Genomic DNA, 24,273 nt, shown 5'->3' with positions numbered 1-24,273 from the left:
GGACCCTACATTTTTTATTACATATCTTAGAAGTATTGTCACAGCTGTTAAAAATTCACAAGCAAAAATTTTCAAAACTATCAGTATGGGGCTAGGGGAAATTATGTTTTACTTTTAAGTCAGATATAAAGACATGTTTCATAAAAAATTTGTTTTTAGTTAAATAATTATTTTTTGATTTTCAGTCTTTTTGGTGAAATTCCTTGAGTTCCTCTACCCCTCCCTTCCCTCTGTTCAGCCATACCTGCTGATCACATACAGCCTGGAATGCATTATGATACCGCCTACACAACATGCCAGTCCTGCACAGCAGCTGATATGTCAGGCATTACCAAACTATTTTATCCACATCCACAATCCATAGCCAACAGATCAATAAGAAAATGTTTAAATTTTGTATTGTAACACATTTCTCAGCTATACTTAAAATTTCGCGTCTATTGGTTACTGGAAATTTAGTTTAAAATAAACTGCAGAAGTTTTTACAAACAGACAGACAGACAAGAAAGCAACCTAATAAAACATGTTAAAAATTGATACAAATTCATTACAAAACAAGCAGAATTTAGAGTTAGTATTAGGTTCAGTGTAAACTTCACCCCAGTCTACATTTTTTGTTTTTCCAAACTGTATATAGAGATTTTACTTATTTCTGCATTTCTGTATTTATATACCTTTTTATGAATGTGACAACTCCTCCTTAATCAATACTGACTCTACATGAATATGCAGCTAACTTATAACCACTTACATAAAGTTTTTCTATCATTGTAGTTATATAGTGTTCAGGCAGACAAATGACATCAGCTTCTCTCCAGCTACTAGGAGCTTACAAATAAATTAACAACTCATTTAATACAATTTTTAGCTCTCCCTCCCCACCGCCCCCCACCCCCTCAATATTTTGATGATGTAAGCTGATCTAATTTATTCCTCTAGTATTGTAATATGAACTGGGAGTGTCTGTCATTTTGATGTCCTTCAATGCTGTTATTTTGAATTTCTCCTAATGTAATGGAGTCACTTGATGCCTATAACCACTGGTATTTGCCTTTGTGAGCTGGTAACCACACACACACACACACACACACACACACACACACACACACACTGTTACCTCCCGATGTTGCAATTAACTTGGACATATGCTGTAAAAGTTGTCAGGTTTGGAAAAAATGAAATCAATATCTTAACATATTTTGCATAGTTCCACTCATTAGTTACTTATAGCATAATTTCATCGGGTACCCCTTCACTTAGAAAAAAAAAGTTTGGATGGTAAAAAAGCAAACAGTGGGGATAACAATCATACTGTAATGGCTCTTCAAGAACATAGGCATTTTATTCACTCCTTCACAATTAACAAACTTCATCATAAATAATTCAACACCATTTGAGAAGAGGATAATGTAAGTGTATCATTAGTTATTATCTTTAAGCCAATGTGCTATTTTGTAACGTGTAATTGGCCAATAGGTATGTCGTGTTCACACTCAATCATATTGTAAATGTATGTTCAAAAAACAAAGGCATTTTGTTCATACATACCACATCATTTTAATAAAAGTCATGTGAAATATCTTCAAAACATGTCACAAATTAACTAAGTAACTGTAAATTGGGCGGACTTTTTAAAATTGTATCTGGGAAAGTTGCAGCATATTATAAAGGGCTTCTAGCTACATTATCTTGGATTTATTGTTTATTACACTCTGTACACAAACAGCAGTCAAAAGGTTGCTATAATTTCACAGCTGCAAGTTAAAGGTCTCTGCTGCACTACCCTTCATTCGACACTTGCTTTATCCATGCATCTTCATACCCACCAAACTGTTACGAGATGTTTTATGAGTTGTTTGATATATTTTTACCAACTACTTACCATGGGATATTTAATTAAACCTTCACTATGTAGTATGTAGGCCTATTATTTAAGAAGTAGCCTTTTTTAAATTTATTGGTATTATTTGTCTATGCAATATGCTTGGAAAGTTGATTGTAACTCTAATACATTATTAGAAATCTAGTTTTGAGTTTTCAATTTATTTGTTGTTGTTGAGTTTAAGTTAAGTACATTTGTTGTTCCATGATCATGGCCAGAGCCGTTAGTGCAATGATTATTAATATTTTTTTAATGCTCATAATGGATAGGCAGATGTAATCAGACAGTGTCTTTGGAACCCATCATCATCACCAGTGTTGTGGCCTAGGGCAAGTTCTCACATGTAGCTCTCCATCCAGTCCTATCATTTACTATCATATTTGTTTTCTCATAATTGTTTTCAATCCTTATACATTCCATTATCTGCTATCTTCTGCATCCTCCTCTTCTTCTTCTTCTTCTTCTTCTTCTTCCATTCACAGTTCCTTCCATTGCAACCGTCAGTAAACAATATCTTCTCATCCAGTGCACAAGAAAATTGCATTTCCTATTCCTGAGTACCTTTAAAATTTCTCTCTCTTCCCCAAATCTTCTCAACACCCCCTCATTTTTCAATTTGTCTACCCATTTTATTCCTGCCATCCTCCTACAAATCTATATCTCAGATGTTTCTATTCTTCTTTCTTCCTCTTTCCTCAGCATCCATGTCTCAGCTCCATATAAGCTCTTTTATGGGTATTTTCAGTGAGACAAGTTGTTATTTTAAGCTATTACTTTCTGTAGTTTGAAAATTTTATTCATATTTTGTGCATATGATTTTCCCAAAAATGAATCTGTAGCTAAGGACAAAGAGTAAATAGAGGTAGTTTGTAATTGAGAAACATTCACTGTTATACACTTGTAACAGGTCCTTGATGGATTAAAATGCTGATGACACTCTCTCACATACTGCAGTTGTGTACATAATCCACAACAACTGACACTTGGTACTCATCTTTAAAAATTTTGTATTTCTCCCACAGATTGTGGATTCATCCACAAGCCAAAATTTATTATTTTTGCTTACAGTTTGTACAATGTTAGTTGACTGCACATTGAACAATTGGAAGCATTTACTATGTCTTCCAAGAATTGTGGGGATTTATCTCCTTCTGCAGTGTTGCTATCATGAGAAAATTTTCCCCTTGTAGTAAACTGTCTGGAAAGTCACATATTTGTATTAAGAATAGTAATGATCCTAAGGTGTAGCCAAAGAAATTTCTATATAAATGTATTTTGTATATTATAAATTTTTCAGAAAAATTTTGCTTCATTTGGGATCTGTGATATCTCTGCTATATGCATCTTGTTTTGTAGACGAAGTCAAAACCTGTCATTCACTACACTTCTTATTCCTAAGTGAATGCAATGGTAAACATTGTTAAGGACTCTAGATGCACCTTAAAGTATACCTGTGACATCATCATTATTGTCTAGTGCATAAGTTCTGAAAACGAATAAAATGCACATCAGCTGCTTAATCAACGACCTTTAATTGTGTACACGACTAGTTTTGCAACACTTCAATTGACATCATCTAGTGTAAACTGTAATAATGGAAATATTGTGTTACACAATAGTGGGAGGGGATCCTCAATATCAGGTAAGGAACTAGTGGCTAAAATTTTTAAGATTAACTAAGATAAATTAAAAGAGAGAACAGGATGTTACTTACAAATAAAATATCTTAACCACCAGATGCTATCCTCACCCCAATGCTGTCATGGAATCAAAGGTTCCATGAAAAAATCATAAAAGGCCAATTGTGTAAGAGCAGTTGTATTGGTCAGACCGGCAGGAATTTCCATATGAAATTTAAATAATACACAGACTTAAAGAACATAAAGACCTGGTCAACTTTGACAATGCATATAATTGACAACTAACATCAGCCACAGCAGGTTAGCAATAACTCAATTGTCTTATACACTGCAGAGAAAGGTCAGATACTCAATGTCCTGGAAGACATTGAAATCTTAATAAATATTCATTCCCATCATGTTGATACAATTAATGAATGCATGGACTTGTATCACAAAAATATTTTATTTAGTTATGACATTATACAGGGAGGTTAACGTGTCCTTATAACATATTTATTTATTTATTTATTTTTGTACAGGTCGTATTTCCTCTTAATGTTGTGATGCTTCCATTTTCTTTTGCTGTTAATTTCTGCTTTTCCACTTTAAACAGTTTACTAATCACATGTCTGTTTCATACCATTCCGCTCTGTGGGTCTTGTGTGGCCTCAGTATCCATGGCTAGTACTAACTATTACATAGGTTTCCTGTTTGTGTTACTGGTTGCACAGCATTGCCAAACAGTTTTTATGGAATTTGTGTAAGTAATTCCATGCAACATGTAATCTCTCCTCTCCCCCCATACACACATATTTTACTGAATCTTACATGTTTCAAGATTCTGTTGACTTGTGGTGTCTGTTTATTTATTTCTTACTCCAGCAATCCAACTGTGATAAACTCACAAGCACACAGAGTGTGTCATTAAACAATCTATACATAGGTAGTATTAAAGCAGTCAATCATACAAAAGTAAAACTCCATGTTTGCACTACACTGAGTCCAGCTGTGATGTCTTTTTTTCAGATTTTTCTAGGCTCCTCTTATCCTTGTGGCATGGAACCTTCAGTTTCATGATATTACTGGGGTAAGATGCTTAAGTGATTTTATTCGTAAGTAACATCCTGTTATCTCTTTTAATTTATTTTAATTCATTTTAGCAATTTTAACCACATAGTTCCTTATCTACTGTTTCAAGCCTGAGAATCCCCTCCCATTCTCATGTAACACAATGTTTTCATTATTACAGTTTACACCAGATGATGGAACTTTAAAGGTTCTGAAACTAGTCATGTACACAATAAAAGACTGTGGATTAAACAACTGTTGTGCAGTTTTTTCATTGTACAAAATGAACTTATACTGCTGTGGCTGCCCCATAAGAAGAAATTTTTATAAGTTCCTAACCTTTTGTGGTATATCATCCCCCTTTCCTTTCTTAGATAAATCATTACCAACCTCTCAGAAAAAACTCACAATCACAGACACCTGTTCAGCTCAGTTCAATTCATTTCAATATCTTTATTCACCTTTTAATAATACGTGCTGTATGGATGCAGTCAATTGATAACCAGGGCTAGTTAGAAAAAATTTTCTTATATTTAGGTTGCTTACAAAATTACATATAAATATAATCATCTTATGTCAGTAAATGTAAGTAATTTTACTTCTTCATGTTAAGATATTATTCAATGTTATAAAAACTATGTGTTATTAATAATTGTTTTAGCTGTACTTTGAATTTATGGAATTCTTTAATTTTCTTTGTTGCTACAGGCAATGCACTAAAGAGTATTTTAGTTTGATAACATACACTTTTCAGGTAAAGGGCCTTTTTATGGGTGTGTCTGTAAAAATCTTCTCTGTTTCTTGTTTTGTGGTTATGGACCCAATTGTTCAAAACTGACATTTCCTGATGAGTTTGAGAAAGGACACACTTTCATAAACACATAAGCCAGGAAGAGTCATATTTCAAATACTTAAGTATTCCCTTGCATGGCTCTCTATGGGGAATTTCTTTCTTATTCTGGAATCCCTTTTTCAAAATTTGAAAATTTGTTTTGCCCTACTTGTATTTCCCCAGAAGATCACACGATATCTAAACAAGCTGTTCAAATAAGCATAATAGTAACACAACAATGATTCAATGTCGTAACAGTCCTGCAGCATTCTTAGCACATAACAGCATTTACTTAGTTTTTTATTAGAAACTTCTAGATGCTTCTCCCATCTGAAGTGCCCATCCATCCATATGCCTAGAAAGTTTGTGTATGGAGCTTAGCCAATAGCACAGTTCCCTAATTCAGTTCTTATGCTGCTTCTAGCTAATGTTACTGTTTTTCCTTATTTATGACCAAAGTGTTCTCCCTAAATCATTTTCCTGCCTCATTTATTGTCTTAGAGACTTTCTGCTGTAGATAATCCTCAGCATATCCTTTTATAAAAATGCTTGTATCAACAGCAAACATCAGTGTATCTGCTGCTGTCAAATGGTTTGACAAATCTTTTGTACATAGCAGGAACAACAGGGGCCTAACACAGAACCCTGGGCAGACCATAGCTAAATTTTTGTAATCTGACAGGAATTCCTTGTTGTTAATATTTGTACTCTCTGTGGTTTATCAGAGAAATAGGACGTGAACCATTTGGAGGCCATTCCCTGAACCTCATAACAATCAAGTATCATAAGCAATTAATCATGGCTGACTGGATCAAATGTTAAGGACAAATATACAGATATCCCACGGCTTACTTCATTCATTTCCAAGGCACTAAAGACCATTTTCATGAATTGAAAGCTGCTGTTTCTGTTGATCTCTATTACTCCTAAACCCATTTTGAGCATCAGTCAATATTTTATTTAGGAAATTGGTTCCCTTTCATACATGAATGACTCTTTCAATTACTTAGAAAAACCTGTCAGTAGGGTGGCTTTATCATGGACAGCTTTAGTTTTGATGGAAACAATCTTGTCCAGAAAGAAGTATTAATAACATTGGTTCTTGAAATCAATAAGACAACTCATAGTTTTCCAGCTTTGTTGGGTCATAGCACATGTTTCCATGCAGTGATTCAATATTGTGCTTCTACGTTAATCTTGTCATGACCATGGAAAAAATAAGTCTGAGTGACTGCCCCCCCCCCCCCCCCCAAGTATGAGTCCATTATCTTACCAAAGCACCACCTCACTTGGTGCTATTAGACCAAGCATCCAGTTCAGCTGTTGTCATGGCTTAAACCAAACTACATCATTGTTGGAGAAATGCCTTTGCGAGTTCAGATCAGCAATCTGCCTCCTAATTTTTTTTCTGTTGTTTGTATCTTTCTCAATGGATTTTGCCAAAGCTGCATTTGTTGTCTAGTTTGTTCCTTGTTTCCGTAATAAAAAGCACTTGAAAACTGATATTAGTCTTGACCTCCATATTTATTATTTTTATACTTCCTTATGCGTTTCAGCCTAACACCATTCTCAAAGGCTGAAATACCTATAACACATTCTTAGGTAAAATAAAATTGATTTGTCAAATATGGATACAAGGTATATGGTCTACATTATCTGGTGAGATCTGAGTAATGAATACAGTGGTCAAGTCTGACATCAGTTTTTGAGAACATTAAGAAATGGCCGCAACATGTGATAATGTATTTATGCATTTTGCTGCTGAATAATAAGATCAGAGCTACATTCACATGGAGCTTCCCTTAACCTTGCCGTAGTCATGCCAGTTTTCACACCATTAGTAGTCACTGTAGACTGTAAGTCCACATCTAGATAAATACAGATTTATAAACAAAAATCAACAAAGTTGTTGTGAATATATAATTTACTGTGTTTAAGTTTTCATGGCAGTACTGTGGTATGAATGGGACAGTGCTCAAATGGTTTAAATCATACCTAACTGGAAGAGTGCAGAAAGTTCAAATAAACAGTTCACATAATATGCAAAAAACTGGTGATTTCTCAAACTGGGGAACAATCAAGAATGCGGTTCCACAAGGTTCGGTCTTGGGTCCTCTGCTGTTCTTAATATATATTAATGACTTGCCATTCTATATTCACGAAGATGCAAAGCTGGTACTTTTTGCCGATGATACAAGTACAGCTATCACACCAGACAGACAAGAATTAACTGGTGAAATTCTAAACGATGTTTTTCAGAAAATCATTATGTGGTTCTCTGCAAATGGGCTCTCATTAAACTTTGACAAAACACAGTATATACAGTTCCACACAGTAAATGGAATGACCCCATTAATAAATATAGACTTCGATCAGAAATCGGTAGCTGAGGTAGAATATTCAAAATTTCTAGGTGTATGCATTGATGAGGGGTTGAACTGGAAAAAACACACTGAGGATCTGCTGAAATGTTTGAGTTAGCTACTTATGCTATTAGGGTCATTGCAAATTTTGACGATATACATCTGAGTAAATTAGCTTACTCCTATTTTCATTCTCTGCTTTCATATGACATCATATTCTGGGGTAACTCATCATTGAGTAAAAGAGTGTTCATTGCACACAAGTGTGTAATCAGAATAATTCCTGGAGCTCATTCAAGATCATCCTGCAGACACTTATTTAAAAAGCTAGAAATCTTCACTGTAGCCTCACAATATATATATATATATTCACTTATGAAATTTGTTATTAACAATCCGAACGAATTCAAAAGTAATAGCAGTGTACATGGCTACAACACTAGGGGAAAGTATGATCTTCACTACTCAAGGTTAAATCTAACTTTGGCTCAAAAGGTGGTGAATTATACTGCCACAAAAGTCTTTGGTCACTTACCTAATAGCATCAAAAGTCTGACAGATAGCCATATAGCATTTAAAAGGAAATCAAAAGAATTTCTTAATGGCAACTCCTTCTACTCATTAGATGAATTTTTGGATATGGTAAGTGGGTAATTTCCCAACCTCCAAAAACATTATTGAGTGTCATGTAATATTTTGTCTAATGTAATATCTTGTATAGACACCTTTTATTAACCTGACACATTCCACATCATTACGAAGTGTCGTATTCATGATCTATGGAACAAGTACTAATCTAATCTAATCTGTAATCTTAGACTTGGATGTGTTCTGAAACAAGTTGATCAGACAACAGGTTCAGAAAATCTCTTTGTTGAGTGAAGCTGTCTGGTTCCTAGCAGCATGAACTACTAAATAATTGATATCTTCAACACTCAGAAGGAAATAAAACCTGACCATAGGCCGTCAGGGAGTGTGTCTTGCACAATTATAAACAGCACAGAACTTGTCACAAATGCCTACATTCCCTTTCATCTTGTTATACATACCTTTCATTTCTGCTTTGCCTCTCTCTTCATGAATATTATCGTCATGGTGGAGACTGGATACGAGTTCACAATGTTCACCTTTCTTAGGAGTATGTGATACATGAGTAAAAAATTTTCTTATGAAAAACATGTTTGAAGCCTCTGAATGTTACTTGGCTTCATGAATTCCAGAGGCATTTTCATACCATGAAAGAATATAAACAGAGCAATTAACTAACCTGTACCTAACAATACAATGTAAGTAATAGAAAGTAACACTGCAATAATAAGCACTTGAGAATAAACTATAATATAGCTGAAACTTCCTGGCAGATTAAAACTGTGTGCCCGACCGAGACTTGAACTTGGGATCTTTGCCTTTCGCGGGCAAGTGCTCTACCATCTGAGCTACCGAAGCATGACTCACGCCCCGTCCTCACAGCTTTACTTCTGCCAGTATCTCATCTCCTACCTTCCAAACTTTACAGAAGCTCTCCTGCGAACCTTGCACAACTAGCACTCCTGAATGAAAGGATACTGCGGAGACATGGCTTAGCCACAGCCTGGGGGATGTTTCCAGAATGAGGTATTCACTCTGCAGCGGAGTGTGCGCTGATATGAAACTTCCTGGCAGATTAAATATAGCTATAATAGCTTCCATTTTATTATATCTCCTAAAGGCAACAACGCAAATTATATCAAATGCTGTTGCTCACATGGGACTGTCACTCCGTAATTGTCAACCACTCCACCACTGTATGACATTTGCCTGCTTTATTTCTTCGTTGATAGTCCTTGGTGTCGATGTCCTGCATTGTTATACTGGTTAAAAAGGCGAAAGTGGATGTTCAACACTGACCACTATAAATCATGTAGCTGAAAGTTGCACAACTGCATTTCACAATTCTTTACTTTCACTGTTTACAACCACCCAATATTACGCAGTTATATGGCCAGTTCACTGTTGTTAAATCAACATTAATAGGTTGCAGGCATGTCAGCATTCTGCTACAATAGTTTGCTGTTGAACATCTATGAGCAGCAAAAACCTAACTAAACAGTTCACAGTTCTTGCAGAATGATACGATATGTGTGACACTATTTTTCAAATAAATTAAACAGACATTGTCATTAATTGTTCTAAAACATGGCCTATTTGTGTTACACTTATTCCACTGTTAAGTTGATGCATTGTTGTTAATCTAACCAATACATGTTTCATGTCTGAAAATCGGCCATGAACTGACTGTATCAGAACCAAAAATCAGTCCTTTATACATCCTCACAATAATAGACGCTGAAACTATACATTGTTCAATGTTTAAGTTACAGAAATTACAATTAAAGCATAACTCATACAATTAACTGAATAAATCAAAAAATTTCTTCTTTTTAGCAGTTCCTTCTACCACAAAGGTTAGGCTGAATTATTTATTTAAATAATGAAATTAAAAGATATACAAACAAGACTCTTGAAAAACCTGGTAATTATTTTAGAATTAATTAAGGGCTGACATTGCTAATATGTTTTTGAACAGAGCCAAATAAATACTTTAAGAATCGTAGTAGTTCTCCTTCCAAATGTTTATAATTAGTACAGAATTTATATTTGTTTATAAGTCAACAATAGAATCTAAGTCATGAAACAATTATCAATTTCACCCTACAATGATCTGTAGCAAAAGATATTAACTAGGAATGGTCAAAATAAATTAGAAAATTAATTATGTACACAAAACTAAGCACAAAATTAGACCTGGTGCTATATTCCTTATGACTGAGAGCCAGCCTTTCTCTTTTATGCGAATTAGGCAAAAATGAAAATAAAATGAATTTAAGGAGGCAGATGGCAAAACAGAAGAGGAAATAAAGAGATCCCAGCTTGCTTTGTCACAACTTCTGCTCCAGTCCAAATGAAACAAAGCAGTAATGTAGTGCTGCTGATTGGAGGAAGTTACTCTGGTCAGGTGATTCCTAGGTGAAAAATATTAAATGGAAAGGAAAAAATACCTTTGTGCAGACTGTCAGTTTGCCATGCAACTACTGCAGGGTTAATACCATTTGTGAGGTGTAAGCTTCAGTATGGGCATTCTATGTACAGGGCATTAAATATAATGCTGAGTACTTTTAATACTATAATTACTGAAAATATTTCAGTTATAAATCCGAAAATAATACTCCATCTTTATAGAGACTATAATCAGGGCAAAAAAAGAGGAAGACAGTAAAGTGAACACATTGAAACAAACATTCAATCATTTTAGTATTCATGAAAATTTTTAGTGCATCATTGGGTTGATCCCCAATGCCTCCCAAATATACCATGGACTACGAATGCCCCTTAGATCTCAACAGCAAGAAATGGGCGATGCTGCCTTTGTTTGGAACCATTGGTCTAGTGCATTAAATATAAATTTTGTGAATTCTGTTGTCTCTAATTCTGTACCTCTCCTACGTCAGAAGCCAAACTTCACTTTGCTTTTAGTTAGTTAAATATCCTGCAAACTGCTTTCATGATACCAATTAACAATGTTACAGTCCTATCCCATATATAGCCAGCACCTGTAACTAATACAGTATAATGTTTGCATTGTTGGACACGCCCCATACACTTATGGGAAGCAACAAATGAATCACACAAGCATAATGTAAGCTGTTTGTTTCATAGATGACATGTTACTATCGAATACGCTATCGATGAACTGAAGTTTACAGTTTGCTCAATCTGAAATGGATATCATGAGATATTTCTATTTTGTGCTCATTTATTGCTCATGTGTAGCTGAAACAACACTTTTCGGAAGTTCACATGATGTCAGCTATATCTGTTCCCGACTCTCATTTCAGAACCTGCTCTGCTCTCCTACTTAACTTCATGTCTCCATACAAATTCAGTGGAATATAACATTATAACATATTTTCTTCATGCTTGTGGACTTTTTGTTGGAAGCACTCAGAAGTAAAATATTATTGATGCATTATCAATATAAAAATGAAATGAAAAAAAATTCAATAACATGCTGTAGGGAATTAGTACTAAAACAAACAATTTTTAGAAATTGGAGAAATCTTTCTGGCTTTCTCAAGTGTAGATTTTAATAGATTCATTGGTAAACAATTTTATATGTGAAATGACCACAAATTTTTATTGTGTTGACAGGAGGTAAATGTTGGTGCATTAATTTGAATTGTGGGATTCACTAGTATCCAAATACTTTTCAGGGCCATGACAAACCCCTTGGTTGGACCACATAGTGTTTGCTTCCAAAGTGGTCTGCTGATGGCGAAATACGACAAATGTAGGTAACAGGTATTACACACAAGCAGCAAAATATTTTGGTGAAAATAATGTTTTGAGACAAGCCTCGTTAACATGAGTGTAACAGGGCTGTGGGTAAACACTGGCAGAGTCATATGAAATGTTAGCATTCCTCAAATCCCAGGGCACTTTCAGGCCATGTCGAAGCCCACAGGAAAACTTCAAGGTGTTTATCTCTGATGTTGTCTTTGGACTGCCCATACCCCACTAGCAGCAGACATATGCAGCAGAGGCTTAGTTTCCAAGGTGGCAACCCATAAAACACACTAAGAGAAATCTCACGAGTACTGGCTGAAAGCTTATATAACTTGGTGTATTGAGTTATTGAGTCTTACATTGCTCAAATCTTGAATCCATATGGTAAGGAAGAATTGGTGGCACTGACCCCAATTGATTTCTCATGGGCAGTGTTTGGTGGTTTGATTACTGCTGGTCAGTGGTGGAAAGTGCTCCTTGTTGTGGTACTTTCTGAGATAAAAAGTGTTGCCTTTAGCGAGTTATTGTAGTTACTATTGACAAACTGCTTAATGACTGATAAAAGAAAGTCTTGTTTTGGCTATGAGCTGTTTAGTTTGTAGATACAGACAGGAATGGACTAGGGCTTAGAGAAATTGAAAAACAAGTGTTGCTATCAAAGATCTAGTCACAAAGTAATTCATCAAAGTTGTAAAGTGTGTCTATAAACTTCTTCATCTCATAGCAACAGTCAGTTGCTAAAATTTTGCAATGTTTTTCCTGTTTGATGTCCAAAATTAAAGAGAACATGCTATTCATGAGTGATAGTTGTTTGGGAATCACACTTACACAATAATTGTTTGTGTTTGTTGCTGTACCTCAAAGTTCATTTCACATCTTCGAAGATTCTCTTTCATGCTGACTCCTAGTACACACTGTTGATGTAGTATGTAAACAAGAGAGGATTTTGGTCTTCTTCAACTATTCTGTATGGCTTAGCATGGGGCACAAAATGGAGCTGAATGGAGCCATTACATAGCAGCTCCTAGAATGACCTCATTGGGTGATACCTCTACTAAGACAAAGATGCTGTGCAGTAAATAGTTTTTTTTGCCCTTTCTGTTAGAGATAATTGAAGGATGAAATGTTTTTGCCACATTATTTGTTATTGTTTGTTTGTGTGATTCCTGAAGAAATCTTACATTGTTCTTGTTGGCTGGGAAAGGAAAAAAATTAGGAGTTAAGACATTTAAAACACTATTAGTGGGTAGAGCCTAATGTTAGTTGTGGAGATAGAGAAATTAAAAAAAATTGCATTTCTACTAAAATACATTATGACAAAAGTCCTGGGATAGCGATATGCACATACAGGGTGTTACAAAAAGGCACGGCCAAACTTTCAGGAAACATTCCTCACACACAAATAAAGAAAAGATGTTATGTGGACAGGTGTCCGGAAACACTTAATTTCCATGTTAGAGCTCATTTTAGTTTCGTCAGTATGTACTGTACTTCCTCAATTCACCGCCAGTTGGCCCAATTGAAGGAAGGTAATGTTGACTTTGGTGCTTGTGTTGACATGCGACTCATTGCTCTACAGTACTAGCATCAAGCACATCAGTACGTAGCATCAACAAGTTAGTGTTCATCACGAACGTGGTTTTGCAGTCAGTGCAATGTTTACAAATGCGGAGTTGGCGGATGCCCATTTGATGTATGGATTAGCGCTGGGTAATAGCTGTGGCACGGTACATTTGTATCGAGACAGATTTCCAGAACGAAGGTGTCCCGACAGGAAGACGTTCGAAGCAATTGATCGGTGTCTTAGGGAGCACGGAACATTCCAGCCTATGACTCGCGACTGGGGAAGACCTAGAACGATGAGGACACCTGCAATGGACGAGGCAATTCTTCATGCAGTTGATGATAACCCTAATGTCAGCATCAGAGAAGTTGCTGCTGTACAAGGTAACGTTGACCACGTCACTGTATGGATAGTGCTACGGGAGAACCAGTTGTTTCTGTACCATGTACAGCATGTGCAGGCACTATCAGCAGCTGATTGGCCTCCACAGGTACACTTCTGCGAATGGTTCATCCAACAATGTGTCAATCCTCATTTCAGTGCAAATGTTCTCTTTACGGATGAGGCTTCATTCCAAGGTGATCAAATTGAAAATTTTCACAATCAACATGTGTGGGCTGACGAGAATCTGCACGCAATTGTGCAATCACGTCATCAACACAGATTTTCTGTGAATGTTTGGGCAGGCATTGTTGGTGATGTCTTGATTGGGCCCCATGTTCTTCCACCTACGTTCAATGGAGCATGTTATCATGATTTCATACGGGATACTCTACCTGTCCTGCTAGAACGTGTGCCTTTACAAGTACGACACAACATGTGGTTCATGCACGATGGAACTCCTGCACATTTCAGTTGAAGTGTTTGTATGCTTCTCAACAACAGATTCAGTGATCGATGGATTGGTAGAGGCAGACCAATTCCATGGCCTCCATGCTCTTCTGCCCTCAACCCTCTTGACTTTCATTTATGGGGGCATTTGAAAGCTCTTGTCTACGCAACCACCGTACCAAATGTAGAGACTCTTCGTGCTCGTATTGTGGATGGCTGTGATACAATACGCCATTCTCTAGGGCTGCATCAGTGCATCAGGGATTCCATGCGACAGAGGGTGGATGCATGTATCCTCGCTAATGGAGGACATTTTGAACATTTCCTGTAACAAAGTGTTTGAAGTACATTCTGTTGCTGTGTGTTTCCATTCCATGATTAATGTGATTTGAAGAGATGTATTAAAATGAGCTCTAACATGGAAAGTAAGCGTTTCCGGACACATGTCCACATAACATATTTTCTTTCTTTGTGTGTGAGGAATGTTTCCTTAAAGTTTGGCTGTTACCTTTTTGTAACACCCTGTATACAGATTGTGATAGTATCACATATTCAAGGTACAAAAGGACAGTGCACTGATGAAGCTGTCATTTGTACTCAGGTGATTTGTGTGAAAAGGTTTCTGACATGATTATGGCTGCATGATGGAAATTAACAGACTTTGAATGTGGAACAGTAATTGGAGCTAGACACACGTGACATTTCATTTAAGAAATCATTAGAAAATTCAATATCCCAAGAGTCGCAGTGTCAAGAGTGTGCCAAGGATACCCAGTTTCAGGCATTAACTCTCACCATGGACAGTTCAGTGGACAATGGTCTTCACTTAATGGCCAAGAGCAGTAGCATTAGTGTAGAGTTGTCAGTGCTAACAGATAAGCAATTACACTTGAAATAACTGCAGATATCAGTGTGGCATGTATGGAGAATGTATCTATTAGGAAAATGTGGTGAAATTTGGCATTAATGGGCTGTGGCAGCAGATGACTAATACGAGTGTCTTTGCTAACTTCTCGACATCAACTGCAGCACCTCTCCTGGGCTTGTGACCATATTTGTTGGACCCTAGGCAACTGGAAAACCATGATCCGGTGTGACGAGTCCCAATTTCAGTTGGTAACAGCTGATGGGAGGGTTCAGGTGTGGTGCAGACCCCACAGAGTCATGGACCAAAGGTGTCAAAAAGACACTGTGTAAGCTGGTTGTGTATCCATATTGGTGTGGGCTGTGTTAACATGGAATACTTTGGGTCTTGTGGTCCAGATGAACTGATCATTGACTGGAAATGGTTATGTTTGGCTACAAGGATACCATTCAAAGTAATTCATGGATTTAATGTTCTCAAACAATGATGAAATTTTTATGTAGGACAATGCACAATGTCACCAGGGTGCAACTGTTTGCAGTTCCTATGAGGAACATTCTGGATGACTTGAGCAAATGATTTGACCACCTATGGGACATTTATGGGACTTAATTGACAGGTCAGTTCATGCACAAAATTGTGCACCAGCATAACTTTCACAAATACTGACAGCTATAGAGGCAGAATGGCTTAATATGTATGCAGGGGACTTCCAACAACATGTTAAGTCCACGCCATGTCAAGTTGCTGCAGTATGCCAGGCAAAAGGAGCTCCAAAATAATATTAGGAGGTATCCCATGACTTTTGTCACCTCAGTGTATTCTTAAGTAGTTTTAAAGATGACAGAATTTCCTGAAACTTCACTCTGTATGCTTGAAAAGAGGAGTGTACTAAAGTGTTTTCTTTGTGACAGTTATGATATAGAAATCAGCTTTCTTCCAATGTGGTTTTTCAGAAAACTAATATAATGGTGCAGGGTGTTTCACTTGCTACTGAACCTGAAATTTAAGTAACAATTTTAACACTATACCTACTTATTGTAGCAAAACTAGAGCTAGTCAGCTAGTTTGTGACCACCTCTGTGTTTTCTGCATAATTCACCTCTACTATCCTTATTCTGAGTCGTGAATTTAGATGATATGAGTTACACAATGTAATAGTTTTCCCAACTTTTGGTTTCTGTTGTGGTAAAGAACTATACCAGGGTAATTATAAAAATGCATCTATATTTTGAGAAAACGTGAAAGTTTAATATTTGCCTCTCACAGAAATCAAAATTTTTAGTTTCACATCAGTAGCTTAACAAGTGTTGAGGCATCTAACATTTAATTCCATTTGTGTCTTTCTGGTAGCACTTTAAACTCAGGATTCTTGAAGGAATGAGCATGCAGAAGATGAAATGTTGCTTAAAGATTGAGCATACAAAGAACTGAAATCTGGAATCTTCTAACACATTGCTGCAACAAGCTTCATAGGATGCAGGATTACTACTAGTGCATGTTTTTGTGTTTAAAAAAAGTGAAATTTCATGTATACCACACAACTTTTTCCTTCAGTTAATAAAGTGTGATTAAATAGGAACTACTGATGATATCAGACATTTTTCCAGTAATGGTCAGGCAATGTGAATGAGATATGGTTTCACTTCTAGAGTGGGTTAGTTGTCAGACATTGTAAATTTGGACAAGTAAAACTTGAGCATGAAAATTAAAAGAAAAATCCCTCCATTCCAAGAAAATATGTGCTTGCTGAAGGTTTCTATAGCAGCTCATAGCTGTCCACCCACTCTCTTCACTACTTCTTTATTCAGTCATTAACAGAGTTGCATATATGAAAATCTGCAATGGCTTTCCAAATAAGTTTGATAATGAAGAACTCTTCATTGGATATTTCCTGCAGGATGGAGTGATAACCCACACATCATACTCTAGAATGGTTGAAATTCAGTTATTCCTTGGTGACCATATCATTTTGAAGCAACTTCGAACACCATCCTCATCTAGCCTGAAACCAATTAATTAATATCTGTGGGCTAGCTTAATGGGAGAGTTTATGCAAACAAACCGTGAAGCAGGGATGCACTGAAAGCACATGTAAATGGAAACATGTGAACAATGTCAGCAGATGTACTAACAGCAACATTTGATAATGTGGGTTCAGTGTGCCTGGATGCAGATATCAACCACACCCAGAACATGTTAAGATGCCACCACATTTCTTACTTTATGAGGTAAGCCTGTACGAGCTTCTGTTGTAGTATATTCATTGTTATCAACTTTTTCTTGACATATTGGGTTTAGTAGCAAACAAAACACCCTGTTCAATGTTAGTGAGTTAAAGATTACTTCTAGAAAGTGAAGCACTGTAAATTTATATGATAATACATAGTAATCTTCATATGTGAAACCTACAAAATATGAAGTTTATCTGATTGATATGGTATTAAAAGTACCTGGGAGGACACATGGTCACTTGTAATAACTGTTTATTTTCAACTTCTTTGTTAAATACAGAAATAATGCAAAGTTTGTACTGACTTGTAACATTCATTTGTTGTCTAACATTCATTCAAGTCTCTTGATGTACTTTACTTAAGGAAACAGTGAGAATGTGGAATGGGAAATGTTATTATACTTCAGAAGTTAGTTCCTGTTGCAGTATACAGTTTCAGACACTTGTAATAACATAGAATTAATAGAGAAACAGTGGGAATTATCAGAATTAGATGATGAACAAATGTTTTAAGTGAATAAAAACTTGATTTCATTTGATTTTTTGATTTGTTATAGATTTTTAATTGAATGGTATATTGATAAATCTGATTTCATTTGGGGAACAACAATGAGATGAAATCTAGTTTTTTGAGATCTGAGAAGTCATGAACATAAATCCATTGGCTACTGATAGCAAAATGTGAGGACAGTGTCATATTACAACTGTCTGTGTATATATTAACTATTAAATCGGAAAATATTTGGGCAACGATCAAATACACGAAAAGATCAGAAGACCAGGTATTATTACAACAACTTTGGATGAGTTTTTATAATCCACAATGTAAGCATTCACTCACATAGTGTTTACCTAAATTAATATGTATGGCAGAATAATACTGTATGCTGCACAGGCCCTCAACAAGAATATATACCTTTTACAAGTACTGTTCTACAAATCAACAACATGAGCATGTTTCATGCAACAATTGCAAGTATTGTTCTGTAACAATATATTTATTAGTTTCAAACACTCCAGAAACTCGTCCACAGTGTTAAACAACTTTTCCTTATTGTTCTATCAAAGGCTGCTAGTCCTGATGAAAATGTGTTGTTGCTAGAACAGACAGAAGCTTTTATTCATTGTGAGAGATGTGCTTGAGCAAGATGTTCAGGCTCTACTTGTGCAAGTCTGCAACTTAAGAGTGAATCCTGGTTCTACTCACACTTTTAGTCAAACACAAAGATGTATTTAAGTGCACACTATGTTTGAGAGATCAAAAATCACAATTTTTATTTAACCATAGGCTCTGTTAGAGCCAGTCTCTGTATCATAAATTGATATTGGTTTTAAAAGACAGTGGAAGAATGGTGTGTCAGATATTAAATTGGACTGGTTTGACTTTAATCACTAGAACACATCTAAGTGTTGTTGTAGCTTTTAGATTTATACTATTTATTTCAGGGTTGATGACAGTCATGTTCTGGAGAGTTGGTTTTGACACAGTTTTAGTACCATATGCCAACTAATACCAACATCTGAACAGGAGACAACAGTTGCCTATGTCCAGTAGGAGAGCAGTTGAAATCCATATGCTGTCATCTGCATTTAGATTTTTTATGCTTTTTCAAAATCAGATTAGTTGAATAATGGGGCTTTTGAATATTAGCTAATTCTTTCTTCAATCCACCTGTGGTTTAAGAAGTTTTCTGTCTACAGGGTGTCCAGAAATTCCTGTTAAAAACTTCTAGAACTTATACAGGGGAGAGAGTACATAATATTTTGAACGGGAACCCATGTCTGGTGGTTTCAGTTGAGATGTTTAACCAATCCACTTCTATCAGAAGAACTGCATTAGGTGTGACACAGTACAACTGTTAGGTAATAATTCAAAAGGAACCAGAACAAATCATCCACTGTACTGATGTATTGCAACAGTGGCTTGATGTGGCAACCAACAATATTGTTACAGACATTGTACCTACAAAGCATGTTCTGGTACACACTCTTCATCCCACTTGATGTCTCTTGTATTTCTAGTACTCATGTCAGCAGATCTTCCTGTGTTTCTACAGGAGTCTCATAAATTAAAGTTATGTGATAACAGGTGACCGTCTGACATAGTACACATCATGCTGTCTACGCTATTGCATACCAGATCAAGCAACTCTAAGACTTTTCTCTTTCCCTTGGCAGATGTGGATGCATTACACATCTGTCTTGAAACCATTGCAGAATGAAAACAGTATGTTTCCAGACGTAGGTTCCTATCCAAAAATTATATACTCACTTCCCTCTACAAGTCCTAGAAGTTTCTAATGGGAATTTCTGAACACCATGTATGTTGACCTCAATTCTACTTTCCTTCAACATTTCCATCAATAGCAAATAGCATCACAGACTCTGCAACTGGAAGCATTTTTTGGCATGATAGTGGGGACTGAAACGTTTCATTTTGTTGTATGACTTTTTAGCCCCAGCTTATGGCACCTAATAATATTTTTTGTAGTACCACATTGACTATTTATATATCATTATAACATGTATTAATGTTTCATCTCCCCAGTTTAAAGGCATAAAAACTTTCATTAGAAATGCTGGGAATAGTTTCACGGCTATAAAATCTCCTTCCTAAATTTTCTGCCATCCTCATAAGCACTGATGGAATCTGTGACACTGATTTATAGATTTTTCACTTAAGAAATATAAGTAGGATTAAAGCCTTGTCTCTCAGCTGGTGTCTTCCAATGGTTATTCTGTCCTAAGAATAATAAAAAAAAGGATATTTTCGCATTTTAACATGTTTATGTGTAATCTGGGACATCAAACAAAGTGTGTATGTTTCTAGAATTTATATAATAAAGTATGCTTAGCTAGTAAAGCTACTAAAACATTTAAATAGCATTTTCTTGCACTTTTGTGTTTAAGAAATCATTCATGCATTGGGTCATACAAATTTATGATCATTTGAACATCGCTGTGACACCATGTATGGAGGACATAGTAATAGGCATCCCTGCCATAAAAAAGCAACTGAGGGTTTAAAATAAGTAAGTTGTCACGTCCAGATAGACTCCCAATTTGGATTTAACAGGAAGAAATCTATGGCATAGACCCTTTATTTAATTTTCATTTATCAAAAATCTCTTGCTCAGCACAAAGTCCTAAGGGAATGGAAAAAAGTGTAGGTGACTCCTGTTCGTAAAAAAGATGAAAGACCAGACCCACAAAATTACAGTCTAATATCTTCAACACTGGTTTGTTGTAGAATTCTTGAACATATTCTGGGCCTGAATATAATAAATTTCCTTGAGATGGAAAAGCTTCTGTCCACAAATCAGTACAGATTTAGAAAGCATCACTCGTGCGAAACTCAGCTTGCCCTTCACTCACATGATATCCTGTGAACCATGGATAAAGGGCCACAGGCACTTTCCATATTCATAGAAAGCACTTGACACTGTGCCCAACTGCAGACTGTTAAGAAAGGTCAAAGCATACGGAATAGCTTCCTAGATATGTGAGTGACTCAAAGATTTCTTATGTAATAGAATCCAGTACATTGTCCTCAATGACAAGTGTTTGTCAGAGAAAGGATATCATCAGGAGTACTCTGGGGAAGCGTGATTGGACTGCTCATATTCTCTATATAATGTACAGTATATAGAGAGTAAGAGCAGTCTTCAATTATTTAATGAACAGGGTGAGCAACAACCTGTGGCTGTTTGCTTATGATGCTGCGGTACAGAGGAAGGTGTCATTCTTGAGTGACTATAGAAGGATATGAAATGACTTAGACAAAATTTATATTTGGTATGATGAATGAAAGCTTGATCTAAGTGAAGAAAAGTGTAAGTTAATGCAGATAAGTAGGAAAAACAATATTATAATGGTCTAATCCTGCACTAGTAGTTGCTGCTTGACACAGTCATTTCAATTAAATATCTAGCTATAACTTTTCAAAGCAATGTGAAATGGAATGAGCACATTAAGATGGTAATAGGGAAAGCAAATGGGCAACTTTGGTTTATTAGAAGAATTTTATGAAACTGTGATTCATCTGAAAAGGAGACCACATATAGAATACTAGTGCAACCCATCCTTGAGTACAGCTAGAGTGTTTGAGATCCCCAGCAGGTCAGATTAAAGGAAAACATTGAAGCAATTCAGAGGCAGACTGCTAGATTTGTTACCAGTAGATTTGAGAGTGTTACATAGATGCTTCATGAACTCAAATGGGAATCCCTTGAGAGAAGATGACATTATTTTCATGAAACACTGTTGGGAATATGTAGAGAACCAGCATCTGGTCTTGACTGCAGAATGTTTCTACTGCTACCAATGTACATTTTGTGTAAGGACCATGAATGTAAGATAAGATAAGAGAACTAAGTTTCCGTATGGAGGCATATAGACAATCATTTTTCCCTGGCTCTGTTTGTGAGTAGAGCAGGGAAGGAAATGACTAGTTGTAGTACAAGATACTATCTGCCATGCACCATGTGATGGCTTGCGGAGTATGTATGTGGATGTTGATGTAGATGAAAAACTCTTGGATTTCCAGCTGAATGGCAGTGTTGAGAATACTTTAACTTTTCAATGAGTGTCACACTCATTATCTTCAGGCAAAGTGTGACTTTATAGATGATGATTATGACATATGTCAAAACATCATACTATCACAAACCAGCCTCCTGGCTGGAAACCTGAGGGCTTTTCATCAGTAGTGTATACCGGTATGGGCGATTTGAGTACAATTTTCCACACAAGGGACATAATTATCTGCTGGCCCCTTCTCTTCCCCTCTTACTTTTGTCCATATACATGAAATACTATGTGGTGCCTCCATGTCTCTCTCCCCATCATTCATATACTTGCCACTTATGAGTTTTTGCCTTTAATTGTGATACAGCTGGTGTACAGATTTTGCACTTGTGTGCCTCTGGCTCATCTTGGCACCTTAAGAACCACCACTTCTGTTGTTTGGGCCTTAGACTACCTATAATCCAGGAAAGTCTACATTTGTTTGTGATTTCATACTGTTAATGAAGTATTGTATTTTTACATCACACTATGTGGTATGATATAACAATTTCATGTGTCATGTTGTTTATATTAAAGAATTTATGATATGTGTAACTTAAAATCCATTTTGCTATTAGTACTGTGCTTTTGAATATATTCTTATACTGACCTAGCACTTGGGGTGTTTTGAAACAAAGGCAGGACCATAATTTTTCTAGGTGTTGTGAATTTCTGTCAGATTAGCATATGACAAATCTTTCATGTATGCATACCCATTCTTCACGTTGTGGTGATATACTGACTTTGTTAAGGAATGCTTACTGAGAATTTCCATAAAATGAACTAAGCTGCTGGCTGCTACAGATGTATAATCTACAGACTGTTATATATTATTAATCTTTTCAAAATACTGTCTGCACAACTATTGTTTGGCAATTTCAGAAAAGCATCAAATACTGGCAACCTTTTTCTGTCATTTAAATATAGTTTTTGAATCAGTGAAAATAACCCACTGTAGAATATCATAAGTTGGTTGGGAAAGGAAGAAGTTAGTACAAATTAAGTATGCACTGGCAGTGTCTTATTGAGCTACCTCTGAATTTACGATATAGATAGGTCATACTTGAGAGCATGGTACATAGATTATCGGGGTGAACATTGCAGTTGAATCTCTCATCAAAAGCCAATAAATTAACTGATGCAATGTCTTGTTTGAAAATATACAAATGTAATGTCTTCATTTTTGTTACTCATGCATCCTGAATCAATGTAAATTATCTGAAAGATAACATTGCAGGTGATCCTAGATACACTGTATGCAGTTCATGTGAGTCACTCATTTGAAAACTGATTATGTTTCTGCATTAATCTTTATAAAACTACCTTGGAAAATATAACATAATTATCTTTGCTGTGTCTGTGGTGGATTTTACTCTACAGGATTATGTAAAATCATTCGTGTATGAAATTCTAGTGGAAATTTAAGAGGAACTGATTGGTAAAGTCACAATTGCCTGTTGCATTACAGAACAGACAACATGAATATCTGAAAGTGTGTGAAAAAATTGTATTTACTACTGTAGTGCATGCACTGAGGCTGACAGTCATCACTTTCAACAGTTTCTGTAAGATTAAGTCAGTGTTGTAAATTGTAAGTTGTTCACGTTAATAGAAAACTAGACATTTATCTCTTACCTTTGGTTCCTTACCACAATGTTCTCAGTTAATGGTTCACTAAAATGTTTATACTTTTGTTCATAAGGGTTTGGGATACTATGTATTATTTGGTTTTTTCTTATTATTAAGTTTTAACAGCATTCTGATTATGCTTTTAAATTTTGGGCACACTATGTTTTCAGTTTCTAAACCATAGCAACAGAAAAAAATGTAGCTTTAGTTTTGGCGTACAATTGACATTTTGACTTGATGAAACTGTGAGAATATGTAATATCCATTTTTCAGTTACATATATGTATATATACATAGTTTCTTTACTTATTTCAGCTGAAATTTGTGCAAGACTCTTTCCCTCAAGAAGATGGAAAGCTCTTGATAATGTGTCTTGGAGCTACTTCTGGATTAGGCAGATTAATTTTTGGAAAGATTGCAGACATTCCAAAAGTCAATCGAATATTTCTACAACAAGTAAGTATAAGGAAAAAAAGTACAAATAGCTACCATAGA

At 35.9% G+C, this 24,273-nt stretch overlaps 1 protein-coding gene across 1 annotated transcript in view; it reads left to right on the top strand.

Moving 5' to 3' along the window:
• LOC126249360 (monocarboxylate transporter 10) overlaps positions 1-24,273 on the top strand; it is a 479,255-nt gene that overhangs the window by 373,906 nt on the left and 81,076 nt on the right. Inside the window, exon 4 of the mRNA XM_049951013.1 lies at positions 24,094-24,234. Coding sequence (XP_049806970.1) covers positions 24,094-24,234 — 141 coding nt within the window. The remainder of the gene's footprint in view (positions 1-24,093; positions 24,235-24,273) is intronic.

The sequence above is a fragment of the Schistocerca nitens genome, chromosome 3 (assembly GCF_023898315.1).
Source record: "Schistocerca nitens isolate TAMUIC-IGC-003100 chromosome 3, iqSchNite1.1, whole genome shotgun sequence".
Classification (NCBI taxonomy): Eukaryota; Metazoa; Arthropoda; class Insecta; order Orthoptera; family Acrididae; genus Schistocerca; species Schistocerca nitens.
Note: the sequence above shows the minus strand (reverse complement) of the source record. Positions and strands in the feature narration are given on the sequence as shown.